The following is a 19,604-nucleotide window of genomic DNA, read 5'->3' as shown; positions in this document are numbered from 1 at the left end:
GGGGGGCGATAAATAAATGGGGGGGGGGGTGATAAATAAGGGGGGGGGCGATAAATAAGGGGGGGGGCGGTGTCCGAGGGTGGGCGGTGATAAATAAGGGCGGGGGGTGATAAATAAGGGCGGGGTCCGGGGGTGGGGTCGGTAGCCGGGGGTCGGTAGCCGGGGGTCGGGTCGGGTCGGGTCGGGTCTCAGCGGGCTCCGTGGTTGAAGACGCGGCCGATGAGGGCGGAGAAGGAGCGGAGCCGTTTCAGGGCCAGGTGCCGCTTCACCGGCTGCTCCCAAAGATCGGTGGGGGCCAGGAGGTGCCGGGGGGGGCGACCGTGCCCGTCCTGAGGGGACAGAGGGGACAGGGCGGGGTCAGGGGGGACCTGTGTGACCCCCCCGGGGGACACTGAGGGTCACTGGGGGACACTGAGGGTCATTGAGGGACATTTGGGATGCTGAGAGACACTGTGGGACAGGGTGGGACATTTGAGGACCCTGAGGGACCCTCAAGGACATTTGGGGGACGTTAAGGGTCACTGAGGGCCACTAAGAGACCCTGAGGGACATCTGGGGAGCCTGAGGGCCACTGAGGGTCCCTGAGGGACATCTGGGGAGCCTGAGGGACATTTGGGGTCCCTGAGGGACATCTGGGGAGCCTGAGGGACATTTGGGGTCCCTGAGGGCCACTGAGGGTCCCTGAGGGACATCTGGGGAGCCTGAGGGCCATTTGGGGCCCCTGAGGGCCGGGCTGCCCGCGGTGCTGACCTGCACGAGGCGCAGCAGCTGCTCCATGGTGCTCTCCAGCTGCGGCTGCGGCAGCTCCTGGAAGATGTCGGAGCCCAGCAGGTCCCGGTAGTGCTGGAGCGCCTGGCGGATGCGCTGCAGGCAGAGCTGGGGGAGCAGGGGGGTGAGGTGGGGGTCCAGGATATCCCCATAACCCCCACAGGACCCACAGGACCCCCGAGTGCATCCCCCAGCATCCCTGGGAGCCCTCTGGGACCCCCAGCTTCATCCTCATCATCCCTGGGACCCCCCAGACATCCCCAGGACCCTCAAATTAATCCAGCAGCTTTCCTGGGGACCCCCAAGTGCATCCCCCAGCACCCCTGGGACACCCAGACATCCCTAGGACCTCCCAAGTGAACCCCAGACCATCCCCTAGGACCCTTCTGGGACCCCCAGGTTTATCCTCAGAGCATCCCCTGGGACCCCCAGACATCCCCAGGCTCCCCCCAGGTGAACCCCAGAGCATCCCCTGGGACCTCCGGGCACCCCTGGGACCCCCCCAGGCACCCTCAGCGACACCCCCGAGCACACCTGGGGTGCCCAGGTGAACCCCCAGCATCCCTGGGGTCCCCCCGGTGATCCCGGAGCCCTCCCGGTGCCCCCGGCGCCGCCGGTACCGTGTGGTTGCTCTCCAGGCTCAGGGGGTCGCAGGCGTCGCTGCAGCGGATCCGGGGGGGCCAATTTTGGGGTTCCTCCTCCAGCAGCTGCAGCCCCTCCTGGAGCAGCGATCGGGGCCGGTGCTCACGTCTCCGGTACGACCGGGACACCGAACCCCCCCCGCCCCGGTGTCACCCCCGCCGCGATGAGCCCGCACCTCCCGGTGCTTCCCGAGCCTCCCGGTGCCCCAGGCCGAGCTCCCGCTGCCCCTGGCCGAGCTCCCCGGTGCTTCCCGAGCTCCCGGTGCTTTCCGAGCCTCCCGCCCGTCGCGGCCGAGCCCCCCGGTCCTTCCCGAGTCCCCCGGTGCACCGGCCGAGTCCCGGCACTCCCCGGTCGGGCCCCCGGTGCCTCCCGAGCCCCCGGTGTTTCCCGAGTCCTCCGGTGCCCCCGGTGGAGTCCCCCGATGCTTCCCGAGCTCCTCGGCGCTCTGGCTGAGCCCCCCGGTGCTTCCCGAGCCCCTCGGTCCTTCTCGATGCCCCCGGTGCTTCCCGAGCCCCCCGGTGCACCGGCCGAATCCTGGCTCTCCCCGGCCGTGCTCCCGGCGCTTTCCGAACTCCCGGTGTCCCCAGCGGAGCTCCCGCTCTCTCTGGCCGAGCCCTCCGGTGCCCCGGCAGAACTCCCGGTGCTCTGGCTGAGCCCCGGTGCCTCCCGAGTCCCCCCGTTGTTTTCCGATCCCCCGGTTCTCACCAGCACCGGGTACGGCTCTCTGACCGCCCCCAGCAGCCGCGACAGCTCCCGGGACAGCACCCGGCAGGCGGCCCAGTCCGGCCGGCGGAGCGGTGCCGGTGCCGGTGCCGGTGCGGCGGGAGGCGGCGGCAGCAGCGCGAGGAGCAGGCACAGGCAGAGGCGGCGGAGCGGAGCCATCGCTGCTCGGTGTGCGCCGCCGCCGCTTCTCTTATGGGGCGGCGGCAGGTGGGGAATCCCGGGGCAGGTGCTCCTGCCCTGGCGCCTCCCCCCGAAAGCAGAACCGATACCGGGCCGGGGTCTCCGCGCTGCGCCCGTCGCACCGGGACGGGACCTCGCGGGATGGGACGGGCAGGAAAACCCGGGGCAGTTCCGGGCGGGATGGGAGCCACCGGCAGCACCGGGCGCCCCCTCGGTGCACCGGGGAGCGGCGGAGCCCCGGTGTGGCCGCTCTCCGGTGCCGCTGTGTCCGAGCCGGTGTTCCCGGGTGTCCCCGGTATCTCCCCGGTGTCCCCTTGGTGTCCCCCCGGTGTTCCCGGGTGTCCCCGGTATCTTCCCGGTGTCCCCTCGTTGTCCCTTCTGTGTCCCCTTGGTGTCCCCCCGGTGTTCCCGGGTGTCCCCTCGTTATCACCCCATTGTCCCCTTGGTGTCCCCTCGGTATTCCAGGGTGTCCCCTGGTATCTCCCCAGTGTCCCCTGATTGTCCCCGTGGTGTCTCCTCGGTGTCCCCTCATTGTCCCCCCGTTGTCCCGGGCCGGGCCGGGCCGGGCAGTGTTGCCGCAATCTCGGCGGCTCCGTGGCGGCGGCTTCGGCGCTTCCCGCCCCGCCCGCCGGGGCTGCCCCCGGCTTTCCCCGGCACCGGGAGCGCCGCGGGCAGCGGGGATGGGCCGGGCACGGGGGCAGCGGGGAGGGGACACGGCCGGGACACTTGGGGACATTTGGGGACATTTGGGGACATCGGGGGGGCTGAGGGACACCGGGGTCGGGGGGAGACATTGAGGGACACCAAAGGACACTTAGGGACACTGAAAGGCATCTGGGGACACTTTGGGGACCCCATCGGATACTGGAGACACGGTGGGACCCTAGGGGACATTGAGGGACCCCTTGGAACATTGTGGGACCCCCGTGCACGCTGTGTAGGAATGCCAAGGACTGCGCGGCACACTTGGGGACGCTTGGGGGCCCCGAGGGGTGCCAGACACCCGCGGGCACCGTGGGACGCCCCGGGCTGCTCCGTGACACACGGTAGGCTCTCGTAGGTAACCGGGAACGCTGCGTAGGACCCCATAGACCGCAGCCGCCGCACGGCTCAGCAGCGCCTGGGGCTCCGAGGGGCTCCGAGAGGCTCCCGGTGGTCCCGGGACTTTCCCCGGGGCTCCCCCGCCACGAACCAGCCGATCGCAGCCTTTTTGTCCCGTGCGCCGCCCCGTCCCACCGCGCTGCATAGTCCCGCCTTCCTCGGGCGCTGATTGGTCAACACCCCGACGCTCTGCGCTGCCATTGGTCAGCGGCGCGGGCGGCCCCGGTTTACCGGGCAAGGGGCGCGGTTGCCGTAGCGACGGCGGGAGCGGCCCCGGCCCCGGCCCGGCCGCGGCGGCGCAGCGGGACGAGCCCGGCAGCGCGGCCCCGGCGCGGCTCTGCCCGCGGCGGCTCGGTAACGGCGGGCGCGGCGGGGTGTGGGTTTGGCGGCGGCTCCGGGGCTCGGTCGGGACGGGACCCCCCGTGTGCCCCGCCCGGCACCACTCCTGGGACTGCGGGCGCTGATAGCGCCGGTCCCGCCGGCGAGATCGGTGTGGGGTCGCGGTGATAAAGGCGGAGGGTGCGGAGCTGGCCCGGAGCCCTGGGGGTGCGGCGGGGCGGGACCCGGTTTGGCTGCCCGGTGCCTTAGGACACTGCCCGGTGCCTTGGGACACTGCCCGCTTCCTCTGGAGGTTGTTCCGTGCTCTGGGAGCACTGCCCGGTATCCGCGGGAGGCTGCCTGGCATCTTGGGCTGCTTCCCGGTTAGCCCGGATGCTCCCCGGTGCCCAGGGATCAGTGCCCGGTGTCCTGGGACCCGTCCCCGGTGCCCAGGGACAGTGCCCGGTACCCAGGGACGCCTGCCCGGTGCCCAGTGCTCAGAGACCCCTGCCTGGTACTTAGGGACCCCTGCTCGGTACCCAGGGATCTCTGTCCGGTGCCCAAGGATGGTGCCCGGTGCCCAGGGACCACCCCAGCCCCTTCCCCCGTCCATGCCCAGGCTCTGATCACCCCCTGGGGCAGGAACTTTACATCCCAGGCCCTACCGAGCACTGCCCCTCACCACCGGAACGGAGATCCCGGCTGCCGTTCCCGCCCCTCAATCCCCGTTCCCGCCCCTCAATCCCCGTTCCTGCCCCTCCCTCCTGGTGATCCCAGTTCCCATGCCCGGTTCCCCCGTCCCATCCCCGGTTCCCCCATCCCATCCCTGGTTCCAGCTCCCCCTGGCTCTCCCTGACCCACCCCTTGTCCCTCTCCCCCCTCTCCAGCTCCAGGACCCACCATGAACTTCGAGGGCCTCAACCCCTCACCCCCATTCCTGCCCCCATCCCATTCCCTGGTAATCCCAGTTCCCATCCCATCCCATCCCCGGTTCCAGCCCCCCCAGCTGTCCCTGACCCACTCCCCTGTCCCTCTGTCCCCCCTCTCCAGGTCCAGGACCCACCATGAACTTCGAGGGCCTCAACCCCTCCCTGGCCGAGTTCGCTCCTCCCCTGCACCCCGCGCTGGAGCCGGTGCTGGACCCGCACCTGAACCCCAACCTGGTGGAGCTGGACCCCGAGGGGGTGGCCCTGGAGGGGCTCCCGGTGCCCGACCCCGTGCCCCTGATGGAGGGCATCTACAGCGAGCTGCACACGGCCGTCTCCGAGGTCGGCGTGCCCGTGGCCGTGGCGCACTTCGACCTGCACGAGGAGATGCTCTGGGTCGGCAACCACGGGGTACGTGGGGAGCTGGGGGAGCTCTGGGGAGGCTCTGGAGAGGGTTGGGAAGGCTCTGGAGAGGTTTTGGGAAGATCTGGGAAGGTTTTGGGAAGATCTGGGAAGGTTTTGGAAGCTCTGGAGAGGTTTTGGAAGCTCTGGAGAGGTTTTGGGAAGGTTTGAGAAGATCTGGAAAGGTTTGGGAAGGCTCTGGAGAGGTTTTGGGAAGATCTGGGAAGGTTTTGGGAAGATCTGGGAAGGTTTTGGAAGCTCTGGAGAGGTTTTGGAAGCTCTGGAGAGGTTTTGGGAAGGTTTGAGAAGATCTGGAAAGGTTTGGGAAGGCTCTGGAGAGGTTTTGGAAGCTCTGGAGAGCTTTTGGGAAGCTGTGGAGAGGTTCTCAGAAGGTTTGGGGAGCTCTGGAGAGGTTTTGGGAGGTTCTGGAGAGGTTTGGGAAGCTATGGAGAAGTTCTGAGAAGGTTTTGGGGAGCTCTGGAGAAGTTTTGGGAGGTTCTGGAAGGTATTGTGAAGGTTTTGGAAGCTCTGGAGAGGTTTAGGGAGGTTCTGGAGAGGTTGTGGGAAGCTCTGGAGAGGTTTTGGAAGCTCTAGAGGGGAAAACCCCCATAACCTGGATCTGGCAGAGGATGAAGTCAGGCTCAGCTGTGTCACACCCACCAGGACATGGAGTTGTGACATCTCTGTCCCCTCTGCTTTCAGGGCAGAGGGGACATGCAGGGATTTTTTGTTTATCCAGGGAAAAGCCTGAGCTGCCTTCCCTGGAGTGTCAGGAATGCCCCCGTAACCTGGAAAATCCAGGATCTGGCAGAGGATGAAGCAACACTCGGCTGTGTCACACGCACTGGGACATGGGGTTGTGACATCCCTGTCCCCTCTCCTTTCAGGGCCACGCCACCTCCTTCTTCGGGCCCACTCTGGAGCGCTACTCCTCCTTCCAGGTGAACAGCAGCGACGACATCCGCCAGATCCAGAGCCTGGAGAACGGCGTCCTCTTCCTCACCAAATCCAACCTCAAGTACCTGTCCCGGGGAGGCCTCATCATTTTCGACTACCTGTGAGTGCTCCTGGCCCCTCCAAGGGCTGGACAGGGGTCTCAGGGGTCTCAGGTGTGTCAGCGGTGTGGGGAGTGTCAGGGGTCTCAGGTGTGTCAGGGGTCTCTGGGGATTCAGGGCTCTCAGGGGTCTCAAAGAACTCTGGGGAGTCAGGGGTCTCCACAGCTTCCCAAAAGCTCTCCAGAGCTTCCAAAACCTCTCCAGATCTTCCCAAAACCTCTCCAGAGCCTCCCAAACCTCTCAAGAACCTCCCCAGAGCTCCCCCACCTCCTCACGTACCCCATGGTTGCCAGAGGGGTCTCAGGAACCTCAGGTGTGTCAGGGTCTCAGAGGTCTCAGGGGTCTCAGGCATCTCAGGTGTGTCAGGGGTTTCTGGGTTTGCAGGGGTCTCAGGTGCATCAGGAGTCTTAGGGGTGTCAGAGGTCTCAGATGTGTCAGGGATCTCAGGAGTCTCTAGGGTGTCAGGTGTGTCTGGGGTTTCTGGAGTCTCAGGTGTCTCAGGGATGTTGAGGGTCTCAGGGGTGTCAGGGGTCTTTGGAGTCTCAGGTGTGTCAGGGATCTCTGGAGTGTTAGGGGTCTCAGGAGTCTCTGAGGTGTCAGGAGCCTCAGGGGTCTCAGGAGCCTCAGGGATCTCAGGGATCTCAGGAGCCTCAGGAGTCTCAGGTGTGTCAGGGGTCTCTGAGCTCTCAGGAGCCTCAGGGGTCTCAGGGATCTCAGGGGTCTCAGGGATCTCAGGTGTCTCAGGGGTCTCAGGGTGTCCTGCCTGTCCCCCAGCATGGATGAATCCGAGGACATGCACAGCCTCCTGCTGACGGACAACAACACCCTGCTGGTGGCTGGGCTGCAGAACCACGTGCTGGAGATGGACCTCAACACTGTCCAGGAGACACAGAAGGTGTGGCTGGGCTGGGGGCTGCTCCCTGGAGTTTTGCTCTGGGATTCCTCCCTGCTCATCTCTGCTCTTCCCTGGGCATCCCTGCTCTCATCCCTGCTTTTCTCTGCCCATCCCTGCTCTCATCCCTGCTCTCATCCCTGCTCTCATCCCTGCTCTCATCCCTGCTCTCATCCCTGCTCTTCTCTGCCCATCCCTGCTCTCATCCCTGCTCTCATCCCTGCTCTCATCCCTGCTCTCATCCCTGCTCTCATCCCTGCTCTCATCCCTGCTCTCATCCCTGCTTTTCTCTGCCCATCCCTGCTCCCATCCCTGCTCCCATCCCTGCTCCCATCCCTGCTCCATCCCTGTCCATCCCTGCTTTTCTCTGCCCATGTCTGCTCCCATCCCTGTCCATCCCTGCTTTTCCCTGCCCATCCCTGCCCATCCCTGCTTTTCCCTGCTCATCCCTGCTCATCCCTGCTCCATCCCTGCTCATCCCTGCCCATCCCTGCTCATCCCTGCCCATCCCTGCTCATCCCTGCTCCATCCCTGCTCATCCCTGTCCATCCCTGCCCTTCCCTGCCCTTTGCTGATCTCTGCCCTCCCCACCTCTCTCCCAGTACACTGTGGAGGTGCCCGGCATCACCATCATGAGGCAATCCAACCGCTTCTTCTTCTGCGGCCACACGTCAGGCAAGGTAACCCCTGTTCAGGGAGGGAAAAATCCCAAAATTTCAGCTCTTCCCAGACCTCCAGAGCCTGGGTGACCACAGCCAGGCCCTCCCCTCTCAGGTGTCCCTGCGTGACCTGCGCACCTTCGTGGTGGAGCACGAGTTTGACGCCCACTCCGGGAGCCTGTCGGACTTTGACGTGCACGGGAACCTGCTGGTGACCTGTGGCTTCTCCAGCCGCATGAACGGCCTGGCCTGTGACCGTTTCCTCAAGGTCTATGACCTCAGGATGATGAGGGCCACCACCCCCCTGCAGGTCCACATCGACCCCTTCTTCCTGCGCTTCATCCCCACCTACACCTCCCGCCTGGCCATCATCTCCCAGACAGGTGAGGTCATGCTGGGCGTGACATTTCTATCAAAAATTCTTTAAAATTCCATTTCTAAAATCTTTCTCTCCCCCCTTTATCTGTCCTTGAAAATTGTCCGAGCACAAAACCTCTCACTGCTTCCCCTGTCACTGCTGTGGGGTCGTTTTGGGGTTTTTTATTTACCCAGGGGAAAGCCTGAGCTGCCTTCCCTGGTTTGGAGCATCCAGGAGTGTCAGGAATGCTCCCTATAATCTAGAAAAGCCTAACCCAAAACCTGGGGTTATGGGGTTTATGGGGTTAATGAGGTTTATGGGTTATGAGAGGTCAGGGACAACGCTCTAAGGTGTTGGAATTTGGAGATTTGAGGAATTTTTGGCGTTGTCCTGTGCAAGAACAGGCATTGGACTCAATGATCCACGTGGGTTCCTTTCATCTCAGGATTTTCCATAATTTGAGAGTGTTTGGACACCACTCTCAGGTGCTGGGATTTGGAGATTTGAAGAATTTTTGGGGTTTTCCTGTGCTGGGCTGGGAGTTGTCCTCAATGATCTTGTGAGTTCCTTTCAGATCAGGATTTTCCATAATTTGAGAGGTCAGGGGCAACACTCTCAGGTGTTGGGATTTGGGGATTTGAAGAACTTTTGGGCTTGTCCTGTGCAAGAACAGGAGTTGGACTCAATGATCCTTGTGGGTTCCTTTCAGCACAGGATATTCCATAATTTGAGAGGTCGGGGGCAACACTCTCAGGTGTTGGGATTTGGACATTTGAGGAAATTTTGGGCTTGTCCTATGCAAGAACAAGAGTTGGACTTGATGATCCAGCTCAGGATGTTCCATAATTTGAGAGGTCAGAGACAACACTCTCAGGTGCTTGGATTTGGGGACTGGGAAACTTTTAGGCTTGTCCTACACAGGACCAGGAGCTGCACTTTGCTCCTTGTAGTTCCCTTCCCACCCAGGACACTCCACAACGCTCACCCAAGCGCCGCCATCCCACATCCACCATCCTGCCCCCTGCGTGCCATCACCTCCTGCCTCCCACCCACTCCTAGCACCACATTTCCCCATTTTCCCTCCTCCCCAGGCCAGTGCCAGTTCTGTGAGCCCACCGGGCTGGCCAACCCCGCCGACATCTTCCACGTCAACACCGTGGGGCCGCTCATCATGACCTTCGACGTGAGCGCCAGCAAGCAGGCGCTGGCTTTTGGTGACTCTGAGGGCTGTGTCCACCTCTGGGCTGACTCCCCAGAGGTCACTTTCAACGCCTACTCCCGTGAGACCGACTTTGCCCTGCCCTGCATGGTGGACACGCTGCCACACCTGGATTGGAACCAGGATTTGGTGCCTCTGTCGTTGATCCCGGTGCCGCTGACCAGCGACGCGTTGCTCTCCGACTGGCCGGCCGCCAACTCGGCCCCAGCACCGAGGTAATTCCCAAATTCCCACTGAAAGAATTCCCAGATTCCCACTCTGGCACAGTCCCTCTCTTTCCTCATGCCTAAAACAGAGGATAGAGGGATTAAATTAAATTAAAAGCAGGTTTTTATTGAAGGATTTCAATGGGTGCACCTTGGGTAAAGTCGCACAGAGGTTACACCCAAGATGTGAGTTTTTCACACTTTTATAAATTTGGTGCATTTACATATCAGGGTTTAATCCTCCAATTACAGCCTCAGGTAATGGAGTTACTCCAATTACAGCCTCAGGTAATGGAGGCATTTCCTCCAATTTCAATAGGTGCACCTTGGGTAGTTAAAGTCGCACAGAGGTTACATCCAAGATGTGAGTTTTTCACACTTTTATAAGTTTGGTGCATTTACATATCAGGGTTTAATCCTCCAGTTACAGCCTCAGGTAATGGAGTTACTTACTCCAATTACAGCCTCAGGTAATGGAGGCATTTCCTCCAATTACAGCCTCAGGTAATGGAGTTACTTACTCCAATTACAGCCTCAGGCAATGGAGTTAATTTACTCCAATTACAGCCTGAGATACTGGAGTTATTTACTCCAAGTTTGCCCCCCCTCAATTCACTGTTGTTTACATCTCTAGGAGTTTGAGTCAGGTGTCCTTGGGTTTCAGAGAGGAATTGTTTCATGTAAATAAAATGAGAGAACAGCAGCTGACAGGCTGTGGAGTTGTAGAGTTATACACTGAAGCAGTACAAGGTCTGAAAAATATAAAAGCTGAATCCTAAGGCATCATTCCTGCTTGCCTGGGAAACACCAGATGAGTTTCCCGTGGTGGAGGTGTGACTGTGCAGGTGTGAGGATGGTGGGACATGGTCCAACCTCCCTCCCTCCCTCCCACTCCCAGTGGGATCCTGCCTCTGCTCTGCCCCTGTGGAATCTCCTTTTCCCTCTTCCTACCCCTAAAACCCTCGTGCTCAGCACTGCTTCCCTATTATTGGGATGAAAAATGAAAACCTGGGGAGGGGGGAATGCTCAGGACCCCCTCAGGGTGGGTCCCTGAGCCCCCCTTGGGTGGCTGGGAGATGCTGCTCTGAGCCAGGGGGTGTTTCCAGGCGAGCCCCCCCGGTGGATCCCGAGATCCTGCGCACCATGAAGAAGGTGGGGTTCATCGGCTACGCCCCAAACCCCAGGACCAAGCTCCGTAACCAGGTACCCACTGCCAGGAGGGGCATTTTTGGGAGGGTAGAACTCTGCAGCCTGGGAGAGGATGGAGCTCTGTGCGTGCTGAGGGATCCCCCAGGTTTCAGGAATCCCATCCCATTCCCTCGGGGTGGTGCAGGTGGAGTTTGGATGTGGCAGCTTCTCCTGAGCAGGGAGAGGGATGGAGTTGGAATTCCCAGCTCCATCCCTCCGTGGCTCTGAGGGCAGCAGGGAAGGTCTGAGCTGTTGGGAGGTTCATGGCACGTCCCTCAGCCTTGGGGAAACACTGCCCTGTGCTTTCCCACAGTGACAAATCCCTGCCAGCAGGAAGGTGCAGGTCCAGGGAGGGCCCCACTGTGCTCTGGTGGATCCCTTTGCTCATTCAGGGAAGCAGGAAAGCCCAGGAGCTGCTTGTGGGGTTTCTCCCCACCTCAGGGTTCAGCTGCTCACCCCTTCTCCTCTCTCCCCGCTCCAAGATTCCTTACAGGTTAAAGGAGATGGACAACGAGTTTGACAACTTCAGCCAAGTCCCCGAGTCCCCGATCGGGCGTGAGGAGGAGCCACATCTCTACAGGGTGGCCAAGAAGTACAGGAAGGTGGGTGCTGGCCTTGGGGGGCTGCTCTGGGGCACAATGGGGAAAAGAATGCATGGGGAGGTGTTTTTTTCACCTGTCACATCTCTGCTCAGGTCACCATCAAATACTCCAAGCTGGGGCTGGAGGATTTTGATTTCAAGCATTACAACAAGACGCTGTTCGCAGGGCTGGAGCCCCACATTCCCAACGCTTACTGCAACTGCATGATCCAGGTGGGAGCTGCCCCAGTCCCACCCAAACCCCTGTGTGTGACCCCCCAGAGCCCCCCTAAGTGCTGGTTCTCTCCCAGGTCCTGTATTTCCTGGAGCCAGTTCGCTGCCTGGTCCAGAACCACCTGTGCCAGAAGGAATTCTGCTTGGGCTGTGAGCTGGGCTTGCTCTTCCACATGCTGGATTTGTCCAGAGGAGATCCCTGCCAGGTCTGTGCTGGGCTGGGCTGCCCAAGGGTGTGGTGCTGGGCAGGCAGATGGAAACTCCTGTCACTTGACCTTGGGGACATTGTTCTCATTGTTCTTGCCCCATGCCCAGGGCAGCAATTTTCTGCGGGCTTTCCGCACCATCCCGGAGGCGTCGGCTCTGGGCTTGATCCTGGCAGATTCAGATGAAGCCACGGGGAAGGTGAACCTGGGGAGGCTGATTCAGAGCTGGAACCGCTTCATCCTGACTCAGCTGCACCAGGAAACCCAAGAGCAGGAGGGACCCCAGGCCTACAGGGGGGCTGGCAGCAGGTGAGGCCCTGCCATGGGGATGGGACAGGGAACGAGCCAAGCTGGGGAGGGGGACTGCTCACCAGAGACCCCACCCATCCCTTGGAACGTTCTCTTGCCACTCATGCCTTGAGGGATCCGTGGGAATTACAGCTCTTCACATATTTGAACATTGTGCTGAGCCTCTGCCCCCTACAACCTGTTTTGAGGCTTTACGGAGGGGCTTGGAAGGTTGGGACAGCTCAGATGGCTGAATCCCCAAAATCTGAAGGATTTTGGGAGCTGTGGCTCCCCAACTTAGGGATCTCTGCTGATCCCAGTGCTGTTTTTCCAGCAGCTTTGGCTCCTCGGGGGACTCTGTGATCGGGCAGCTGTTCAGTTGTGAGATGGAGAACTGCAGCATGTGCCGCTGTGGGAAGGAGACTGTCCGTGTGTCCTCCACGCTGCTCTTCACCCTCTCCTACCCCGACAGCACCGGTAACAGCAGGGCCCAGCCCCCTCAGCTGGGTGGGGTTTGGCATCCATGATTTTTTCCAGCTGGAGCACACCCACAACCAGGAGCTGCCTCAGCTCCAGGGGTGGGTTTCCAACCAGCCGAGCTTTTGGCTTTCAAAAGACACTTTTGGGGCTTGACCTTCTGGTTGGTGGTTACGAGGAAAACCCCAGAGGTTTGGCTGAGCTCAGTTGGTCAAGGTTTGTGTGCTCGGGGAGGTGACGTTATTCTCCTTTCTCCCTCCAGAAAAACCAGCCAAGGATTACGAGTTCGCCCAAATTTTAAAGCGCAGCATCTGCTTGGAGCAGAACACACAAGCCTGGTGTGAGAACTGTGAGAAGTACCAGCCCACGGTGAGGCTGGCAAGGGGGCACAGGCACGAGGGGCTGTGGGACACGGGCATGAGTGGGGCAGTTTCTCCCTGAGTCACTGGGGAACCTCCTGAGTGGATGCCAGAGATTCGGTTCCTGGTATTTCCTGGGCTCTGTGAATTCCTCTCACAGGGGCAAGGAATTCAGCAGGGAGAAACAACCTCCCCCCCCCCCAAGAGAAGAGCTGCTGGAGCAGCTCTGCAATCCTGGAAGTGCCCCCAGGACTGCAGGCAGGCAGGGGAGGAAGCCCAGGCAGTGGCAGATGTCCCAAATCCCGCTCGGATGTCCCAAATCCCACTCGGATGTCCCAAATCCCACTCGGATGTCCCAAACCCTTCTCTGTGCTCTCATTCCCACCTCTCCCTCTTCCCTGCAGGTGCAGACCAGGAACATCCGCTGCCTGCCAGACGTGCTGGTCATTAACTGTGAGGTGAACAGCTCCAAGGAGGCAGATTTCTGGAAGACACAGGCTGAGGTGGGGGAGACACTCGGGGCCCGTTGTCCCGGCACGCTGGGGTTGAGGTGCCCGGCCCCGCCGAGGTTTTCACTCTGCTCTCGCTGGCTCTGGCCTCTCTCCCTCCACCTGAGGACCTGGTGCAGTTTGGGTCATGCCTGGGGCATGGTTTGTACCTTTGGAATCGGAAAAGATGAGATCTCCTGGCGTGGCAGAGCTGAAGGGACTGCAGGAGTGACTTTGTCCTTCCCCCAGCCCCCCCGGGAGCACCTTGGGACGTTGGGTTTTCCTTTGTTTTTTTTTTTCCCTGTCACCAACTTTAATATTTAATATTTTCCCTGCTCCTGGCCTGGCTGTCACCCAAGTGTCCCCAGGGCTGGCCTGTCACCGTGTGCTGATGCTTGCCTGTGTTTCGTTGCCAGTATTCCTTTCAGAAAGCCATGATGAAGAGAGGAGGCTTTGACATCACCAAGGGAAAGGAGATCTCTCTTGGAGACTGGTAGGTGACAATTCAGGAGGAATTTCTTCGTGGAAAGAGCTTGAACATGCCAGGGAGTCACCATCCCTGGAGGTGGCCAAGGAATGAGTGGTTGTGGCACTCTGGTCTGGGTGACAAACTGGGGATTGGCCAGAGGTTGGACTTGATGGCCTTGGAAAGCTTTTCCAACCTCAAGGATTCTAGGATTCTGTTCCTGGGGTGGCACCTCTGAGCAGTGACACCTCCTGGGTGTTTCTCTGGGATATTTCTCATGTAAATAATGTTAATTTGATAACCTGCACCACATCCCCTTTGTCACCCACCTTGTGCCCCTTGTGTAACTGACAAAAGCCCCAAAACCACATTGGCTGAGCACCTCTCCCAGAGTCCTGCTCCAGCCAGCTCCAGCTTGCCACAGAAATTTCAGGAAAATCACAGAAAATCACAGAAAATCATCTGGCCTGGGTGACATCTCCTCCCTCCAGCTCAGCTTTCCATGATTCCCCGTGCAGGAAGGATCTGGGGAACCCCGACACGGGGCATTCGTATCCTTCCGTGGAGGAACTGAAGAACATTTGGATCCCTCACGCCATCAAGATGAGGTTGACCAAGAGCAAAGAGCTCGATGTGAGCAACTGGAGCGAGACCGATGAGGTAAAGTGACAAAATCAGCGTGGGTGAGGTGACAGAACCACCACAGGTGAAGTCACAGAATCGGGAATGAATTCTGTGGGTGAAGTGACAGAGGCACGTGGGGCTGTGGGAGCAGAGCTGCCTCAGAACCACTTTCTGCTGAGACATGATGAGGAGATAGCTCAGGGGAGCACGGAAATGTCCAAAAATGGTGGTTTGGGGGGGGGGGGGGGGGGGGGGGGGCTCAGGCATTCCTAATTCCTCTCTCAGCTGAGCCCAACAGACGACCCCGAGTCCGTGTACGTCTACGACCTCATGGCCACCGTTGTCCACATCCTGGATTCCCGCACTGGGGGCAGCCTGGTGGGGCACATCAAGGTGGGAGAGACCTACCACCAACGCAAGGAGGTGAGACCCTGCTGGGCCCCCACCAGGCAGATCTGCCATCTCATTCTGAGATCTCCCAGCCAAGTGTGGAGGGCTTGGGCTGAACGTGCCAAGAGCTGCTGGGGCCCCTCAGGGGGAGGGAAGGGTTGAAGAAATCTTCTTCCCACACCCATTCAAGCTGGTTCCTCCTGGCCACGGGCACGGTGCCAGCTTGTCCTTGTACTTCCAGGTAAGGGCAGGGACGTCATCTCCCTTCCCGAGGAAAGGGCTGGTCTGGGCAGTCCTGGTTTCTGCTGGAGATGCCCAAGACAGGAGTTCCCAGAGTGTGTCAAGTCTCCATCCCTGTCTCTTATCTCTTGCATCTCCCTGGAGTTTTGCTCAGGAGCTGGGCAGAGCCCAGAGCCCGTCCAGCCCAATCCTTTCTCGTCCTTTGTCACCACCCAGGGCAGCAGGGATTTCCCCACGGTGTCCCAGGAAGGGCGGGGGTTCCCACATGGCACAGTCACACCCTCCTTTCCCTGGTAAGCAGGCAGAGGAGTCACTGCTTGTGCTTTTTCCCCCCCTTCAGGGAGTCACTCACCAGCAGTGGTACCTCTTCAACGACTTCCTCATCGAGCCTGTGGACAAGGTGAGCGCCCGAGGTGACTCCGCTGCTCGTGGAGCGTGGAGCCACCAGGGCTGTCCCTGAGCGTCCCCTCTCCCCCGCCACAGTGCGAAGCTGTGCAGTTTGACATGAGCTGGAAGGTTCCAGCCATCCTCTACTATGCCAGGAGGAACCTCAACTCCAAGTACAACCTCGTCAGTGAGTGCCCCCCCTCCCCGGGAGGGACGTGGAAGTGGTGGCGGTGGCGCCGCCGCGGTGGCACCACTGAGCTCCTTCCCCTTTCCCTGCACAGTCAAGAACCCCATCGAGGCCAGCGTGCTCCTGGCTGAGGCGTCCCTGGCCCGCAAGCAGCGCAAGTGCCACGCCACCTTCATCCCCCTGATGCTCAACGAGATGCCCCAAGCTGGAGACCTGGTGGGGTTGGACGCCGAGTTCGTCACGCTCAACGAGGTGGGGGAGCTCTGGGGATAAAGGGACGAAGGGACAGGGAGCAGGGATGGCCCCTCTCCCCTCCCCGTGTCCCCTGTCACCCTCTGGGGCTGTTGGTCACCACGTGTCCCGTCCTTGGTGGCAGGAGGAGGCCGAGCTGCGCAGTGATGGCACCAAGTCCACCATCAAGCCCAGCCAGATGTCGGTGGCCCGGATCACCTGCGTGCGTGGGCAGGGTCCCAACGAGGGTGTGCCCTTCATTGACGACTACATCTCCACCCAGGAACAGGTATGGGGGTCCAGGTGGCCTCACGCTGCTCTCCAGGCCACCAGGAGGGACATGGGCCTGCTCTGCAGGTGACAGTGACCTCATCTGGGTATGTGTGTGCTCTCCATGGTGACCTCACTTGGACAACTCTGGGTTCTCCATGGTGTCTTCATCTGGGCTCCTGTGTGTTCTCTGTGGTGACCTCACTTGGACAACTCTGGGTTCTCCATGGTGACCTCACCTGGACACTTTGGTGCTCCCCATGAACTCCTCTGTCCTCTATGGTGACCACATCTGGACACCTGTGTGCTCCCCATGGACAGCTGGGTGCACCCTTATGGACACCTGGCTGCTCTCCAGGCACTCCTTAGTCCCTCTTGGTGACCTTACCTGCACTCCTGTGTCCTCCATGGTGACCTCACTCAGACACCCACCCACCTGGGTGCTCTCCATGGACACCTGGGTGCTCTCCATGGACTCCTGGGTGCTCTCCATGGACACCTGGGTGTTCCCCTATGCCCTCTGGTGACCTCACCTGCACTCCCATGTCCTCCATGGCCACCTGGGGCTGTTGTCCTACACCACCAGCCCCCTCCCCAGGGTGCTGAGAGGGGAATTGAGGAGGGGGCAGAGCCCCTGGTCCCTGCAGCCCCTTCCAGGTGCCCTGATCTCCACAGGTGGTGGATTACCTGACCCAATACTCCGGGATCAAGCCAGGAGATTTGGATGCCAAGATCTCCTCCAAGCACCTGACCACCCTCAAATCCACCTACCTGAAGCTGCGTTTCCTCATCGATGTGGGAGTCAAGTTCGTGGGCCACGGGCTGCAGAAGGATTTCCGTGTCATCAACCTGATGGTGACAACCTGACCCCCCCTCCCTGGCCACGGTGGGCGGCTGGGAGGGGTCTCTAACCCTGCAGCAGGACCCTGTCCCCTCCCCTGGGGAATTTGCAGGCAACCCCAACAGGGGAAGTGATGGGAATCTTGTTTCAGAAAGGCAGATTTATTATTTTATGATATATATTATATTAAACATATAGAATAAATCTATATATTTAATATATATAATATATAATATATAATTAATATAATCTATTAAATAGATATTATATTTATTTAATATATATTTATACATTATATTATGTTATTATATATTGTAGAAAATTATTATAAATAATACATATTATTTATATCTTATATATATTTATATATTATTTATATATAATATATATAATATATATAGACTATATATTATATTAAAACTATACTAAAAGAATAGAAGAGACGAGAAAGAAGAGACGAGAATCTTGACTCCATATTTCAGAAGGCTGATTTATTATTTTCTGATATATATTAAAATACATCATAATTATATTAATATATCATATATTATATTAAAATATATCAATTATACTAAAAGAATAGAAGAAAGAATTTCATCAGAAGGCTTGAAAGGAAAATAATGGAATGATAATAAAATTTTGTGACTCTCAGAGAGTCCGAGACAGCTGGACTGTGATTGGCCATTAATTAAATTAATCAAATTGAGACCAATCAAAGATGCACCTGTTGCATTCCACAGCATCAGATAATTATTGCTTACATTTAATTTCTGAGGCCTCTCATCTTCTCAGGAGAAAAACATCCTAACGGAATGATTTTTTAATAAAATATTTATTTCCGTGCCACTCCCCCAGGTGCCCAAGGACCAGGTGATCGACACCGTGTACCTGTTCCACATCCCGAGGAAGAGGATGATCTCCCTGCGCTTCCTCGCCTGGTACTTCCTGGGTCGGTACCGCAGCTCCGGGATCCGGGAAGGGGCGGGGCCCTCCCGGAGGGTCCCGCCGCTGATCCGGGGGTGTCCCCGCAGACCTGAAGATCCAGGGGGAGACCCACGACAGCATCGAGGACGCGCGGACGGCGCTGCAGCTCTACCGCAAGTACCTGGAGCTGAGCCCGCAGGGCGCGGAGCCCGAGGAGTTCCGCAAGGTGCTCAAGGGGCTCTACGAGAAGGGCCGAAAGCTGGACTGGAAGGTGCCCGAGCCCGACAGCCAGAGCAGCCCCAAGCGTAAGATGGCACCGCTGTCCCCTCCTCCATGTCCCCTGTCCCCTCCCCGTGTCCCCTCTGACCCCAATGTCCTTTCTCACCCCTGTGTCCCCTCTCCCCCCGGTGTCCCCTGTCACCCCTGTGTCCCCTCTCCCCTGCCATGTCCCCGTGTCCCCTCTCCCCCGGCAGTGTCCCCTCTCCCCTCCTGCTGTCCCCCTGTCACCCCAGTGTCTCCTCTCACCCCCAGTGTCCTCTCTCCCTTCCCCGTGTCCCCTCACGTTCATGTCCCCTCTCCCCCTGCCATGTCCCCGTGTCCCCTCTTCCCCCATGGTGTCCCCTCTCCCCCCAGTGTCCCCTGCCACTGCAGTGTCCCCTCTCTCCCTGTGTCTCCTCTCTCATCCCCGTGTCCCCTGTCCCCCCTGTCGTGTCCTCCCTCCCGGTGTCCCCTCTCCCCTCCCGGTGTCCCCTCTCCCCTGCCATGTCCCCATGTCCCCATGTCCCCTGTCACCGCGGTGTCCCCCCAGACGGGGCCGTGTTCCCGCCGGTGCTGGCCCTGTGACCGGATCCCCCGCGAGGAGCAGCGCCGGGAGCAGACCGGACACGGCACCGGGAGCAGACCGGACACAGAGCGTGGAACTGGAACCAGCAGCGGGCCCGGGGCTGTCCCCGACCCGCCCGACCCCGCCCCGGGCCCGGCGCCCCGGGGCTCCCCTGCCTTTCCCTGCCGGTACCGGGAAGCACTGCCCGACCCCCGCCCCGCTCGCCCGCCGGACCGGGCGCCCTCATAAAGCAGCCTCGGACCCCCGTGCGACCGTGTCCTCCTTGGCTCCGGGGGGCGGCACCGGGACTGGGGCACGGCACAAAGGATCGGGGCTGGGGTTGGGAGCACGGCACGGAGGAACCGGACCGGGACCGGGAAGGTCCCGGATCGGGCACAGAGCAGGGAGCGGGGCTGGTACCGGGGACACGGCGGGAATCACCGGGACCGGGGCTGGGAGCGGGAACATGGTGCGGAGGAGCCAATCCGGGGCTGGCACCGGGGACACCACGGCAGGAATCACTGGAACCGGGCTCGGAACGGGACCAGCACCGGGAGCACGGCAGGAAGGACAAGGTTCGGGTCGGTGCTCAGACCGGGGGCACGACGGGACGGACCGAGACCGGACCGGGGGTATGGCAGAACGGACCGGGACCGGACCGGAGGCACAGCAGGACGGACTCGGCTCAGGCTCGGTCCGGGGCTCAGACCGGGGGCACGGCGGGAAGGACCGGGACCACAGCAGGACGGACCAGGACCCAAACGCGGTCCGGGACTCAAACCGGGGGCAGGGCGGGACCAACCCGATCCCGGTCCCGGTCCCGGGTCGCGGCTGAGCCGGGGAGGGGGCGTGACCAGACCGCTCCAGCGGGCGGAGTCACGGCAGGCCCCGCCCACTCGGGGCCGAGCGCCACGCGGCCGGGCCCTGGCAACGGCGGGGCCCTCGGCGTCCG

General features: G+C 60.3%; 1 protein-coding gene across 1 annotated transcript; it reads left to right on the top strand.

The window, feature by feature from the left end:
• Positions 1 to 3,672: 3,672 nt before the first annotated feature.
• LOC118697348 (PAN2-PAN3 deadenylation complex catalytic subunit PAN2) lies at positions 3,673 to 18,921 on the top strand. The gene is made up of 26 exons (XM_036399945.2): positions 3,673 to 3,768; positions 4,783 to 5,069; positions 5,948 to 6,117; positions 6,890 to 7,010; positions 7,610 to 7,687; positions 7,782 to 8,049; positions 9,116 to 9,458; positions 10,556 to 10,652; positions 11,120 to 11,239; positions 11,332 to 11,451; positions 11,529 to 11,657; positions 11,767 to 11,966; positions 12,280 to 12,422; positions 12,685 to 12,791; positions 13,186 to 13,284; positions 13,686 to 13,762; positions 14,254 to 14,395; positions 14,645 to 14,782; positions 15,330 to 15,389; positions 15,473 to 15,563; positions 15,658 to 15,815; positions 15,940 to 16,083; positions 16,740 to 16,919; positions 17,761 to 17,854; positions 17,937 to 18,134; positions 18,638 to 18,921. The coding sequence occupies exons 2-26, from the start codon at positions 4,797 to 4,799 to the stop codon at positions 18,670 to 18,672; spliced, it is 3,585 nt and encodes a 1,194-aa protein (XP_036255838.1). The 5' UTR covers positions 3,673 to 3,768; positions 4,783 to 4,796; the 3' UTR covers positions 18,673 to 18,921.
• Positions 18,922 to 19,604: the final 683 nt, after the last annotated feature.

This window comes from Molothrus ater, chromosome 30, assembly GCF_012460135.2.
Source record: "Molothrus ater isolate BHLD 08-10-18 breed brown headed cowbird chromosome 30, BPBGC_Mater_1.1, whole genome shotgun sequence".
Lineage (NCBI taxonomy): Eukaryota > Metazoa > Chordata > Aves > Passeriformes > Icteridae > Molothrus > Molothrus ater.
The sequence above is the reverse complement of the archived record's forward strand: the minus strand, read 5'-3'. Positions and strand labels throughout refer to the sequence as shown.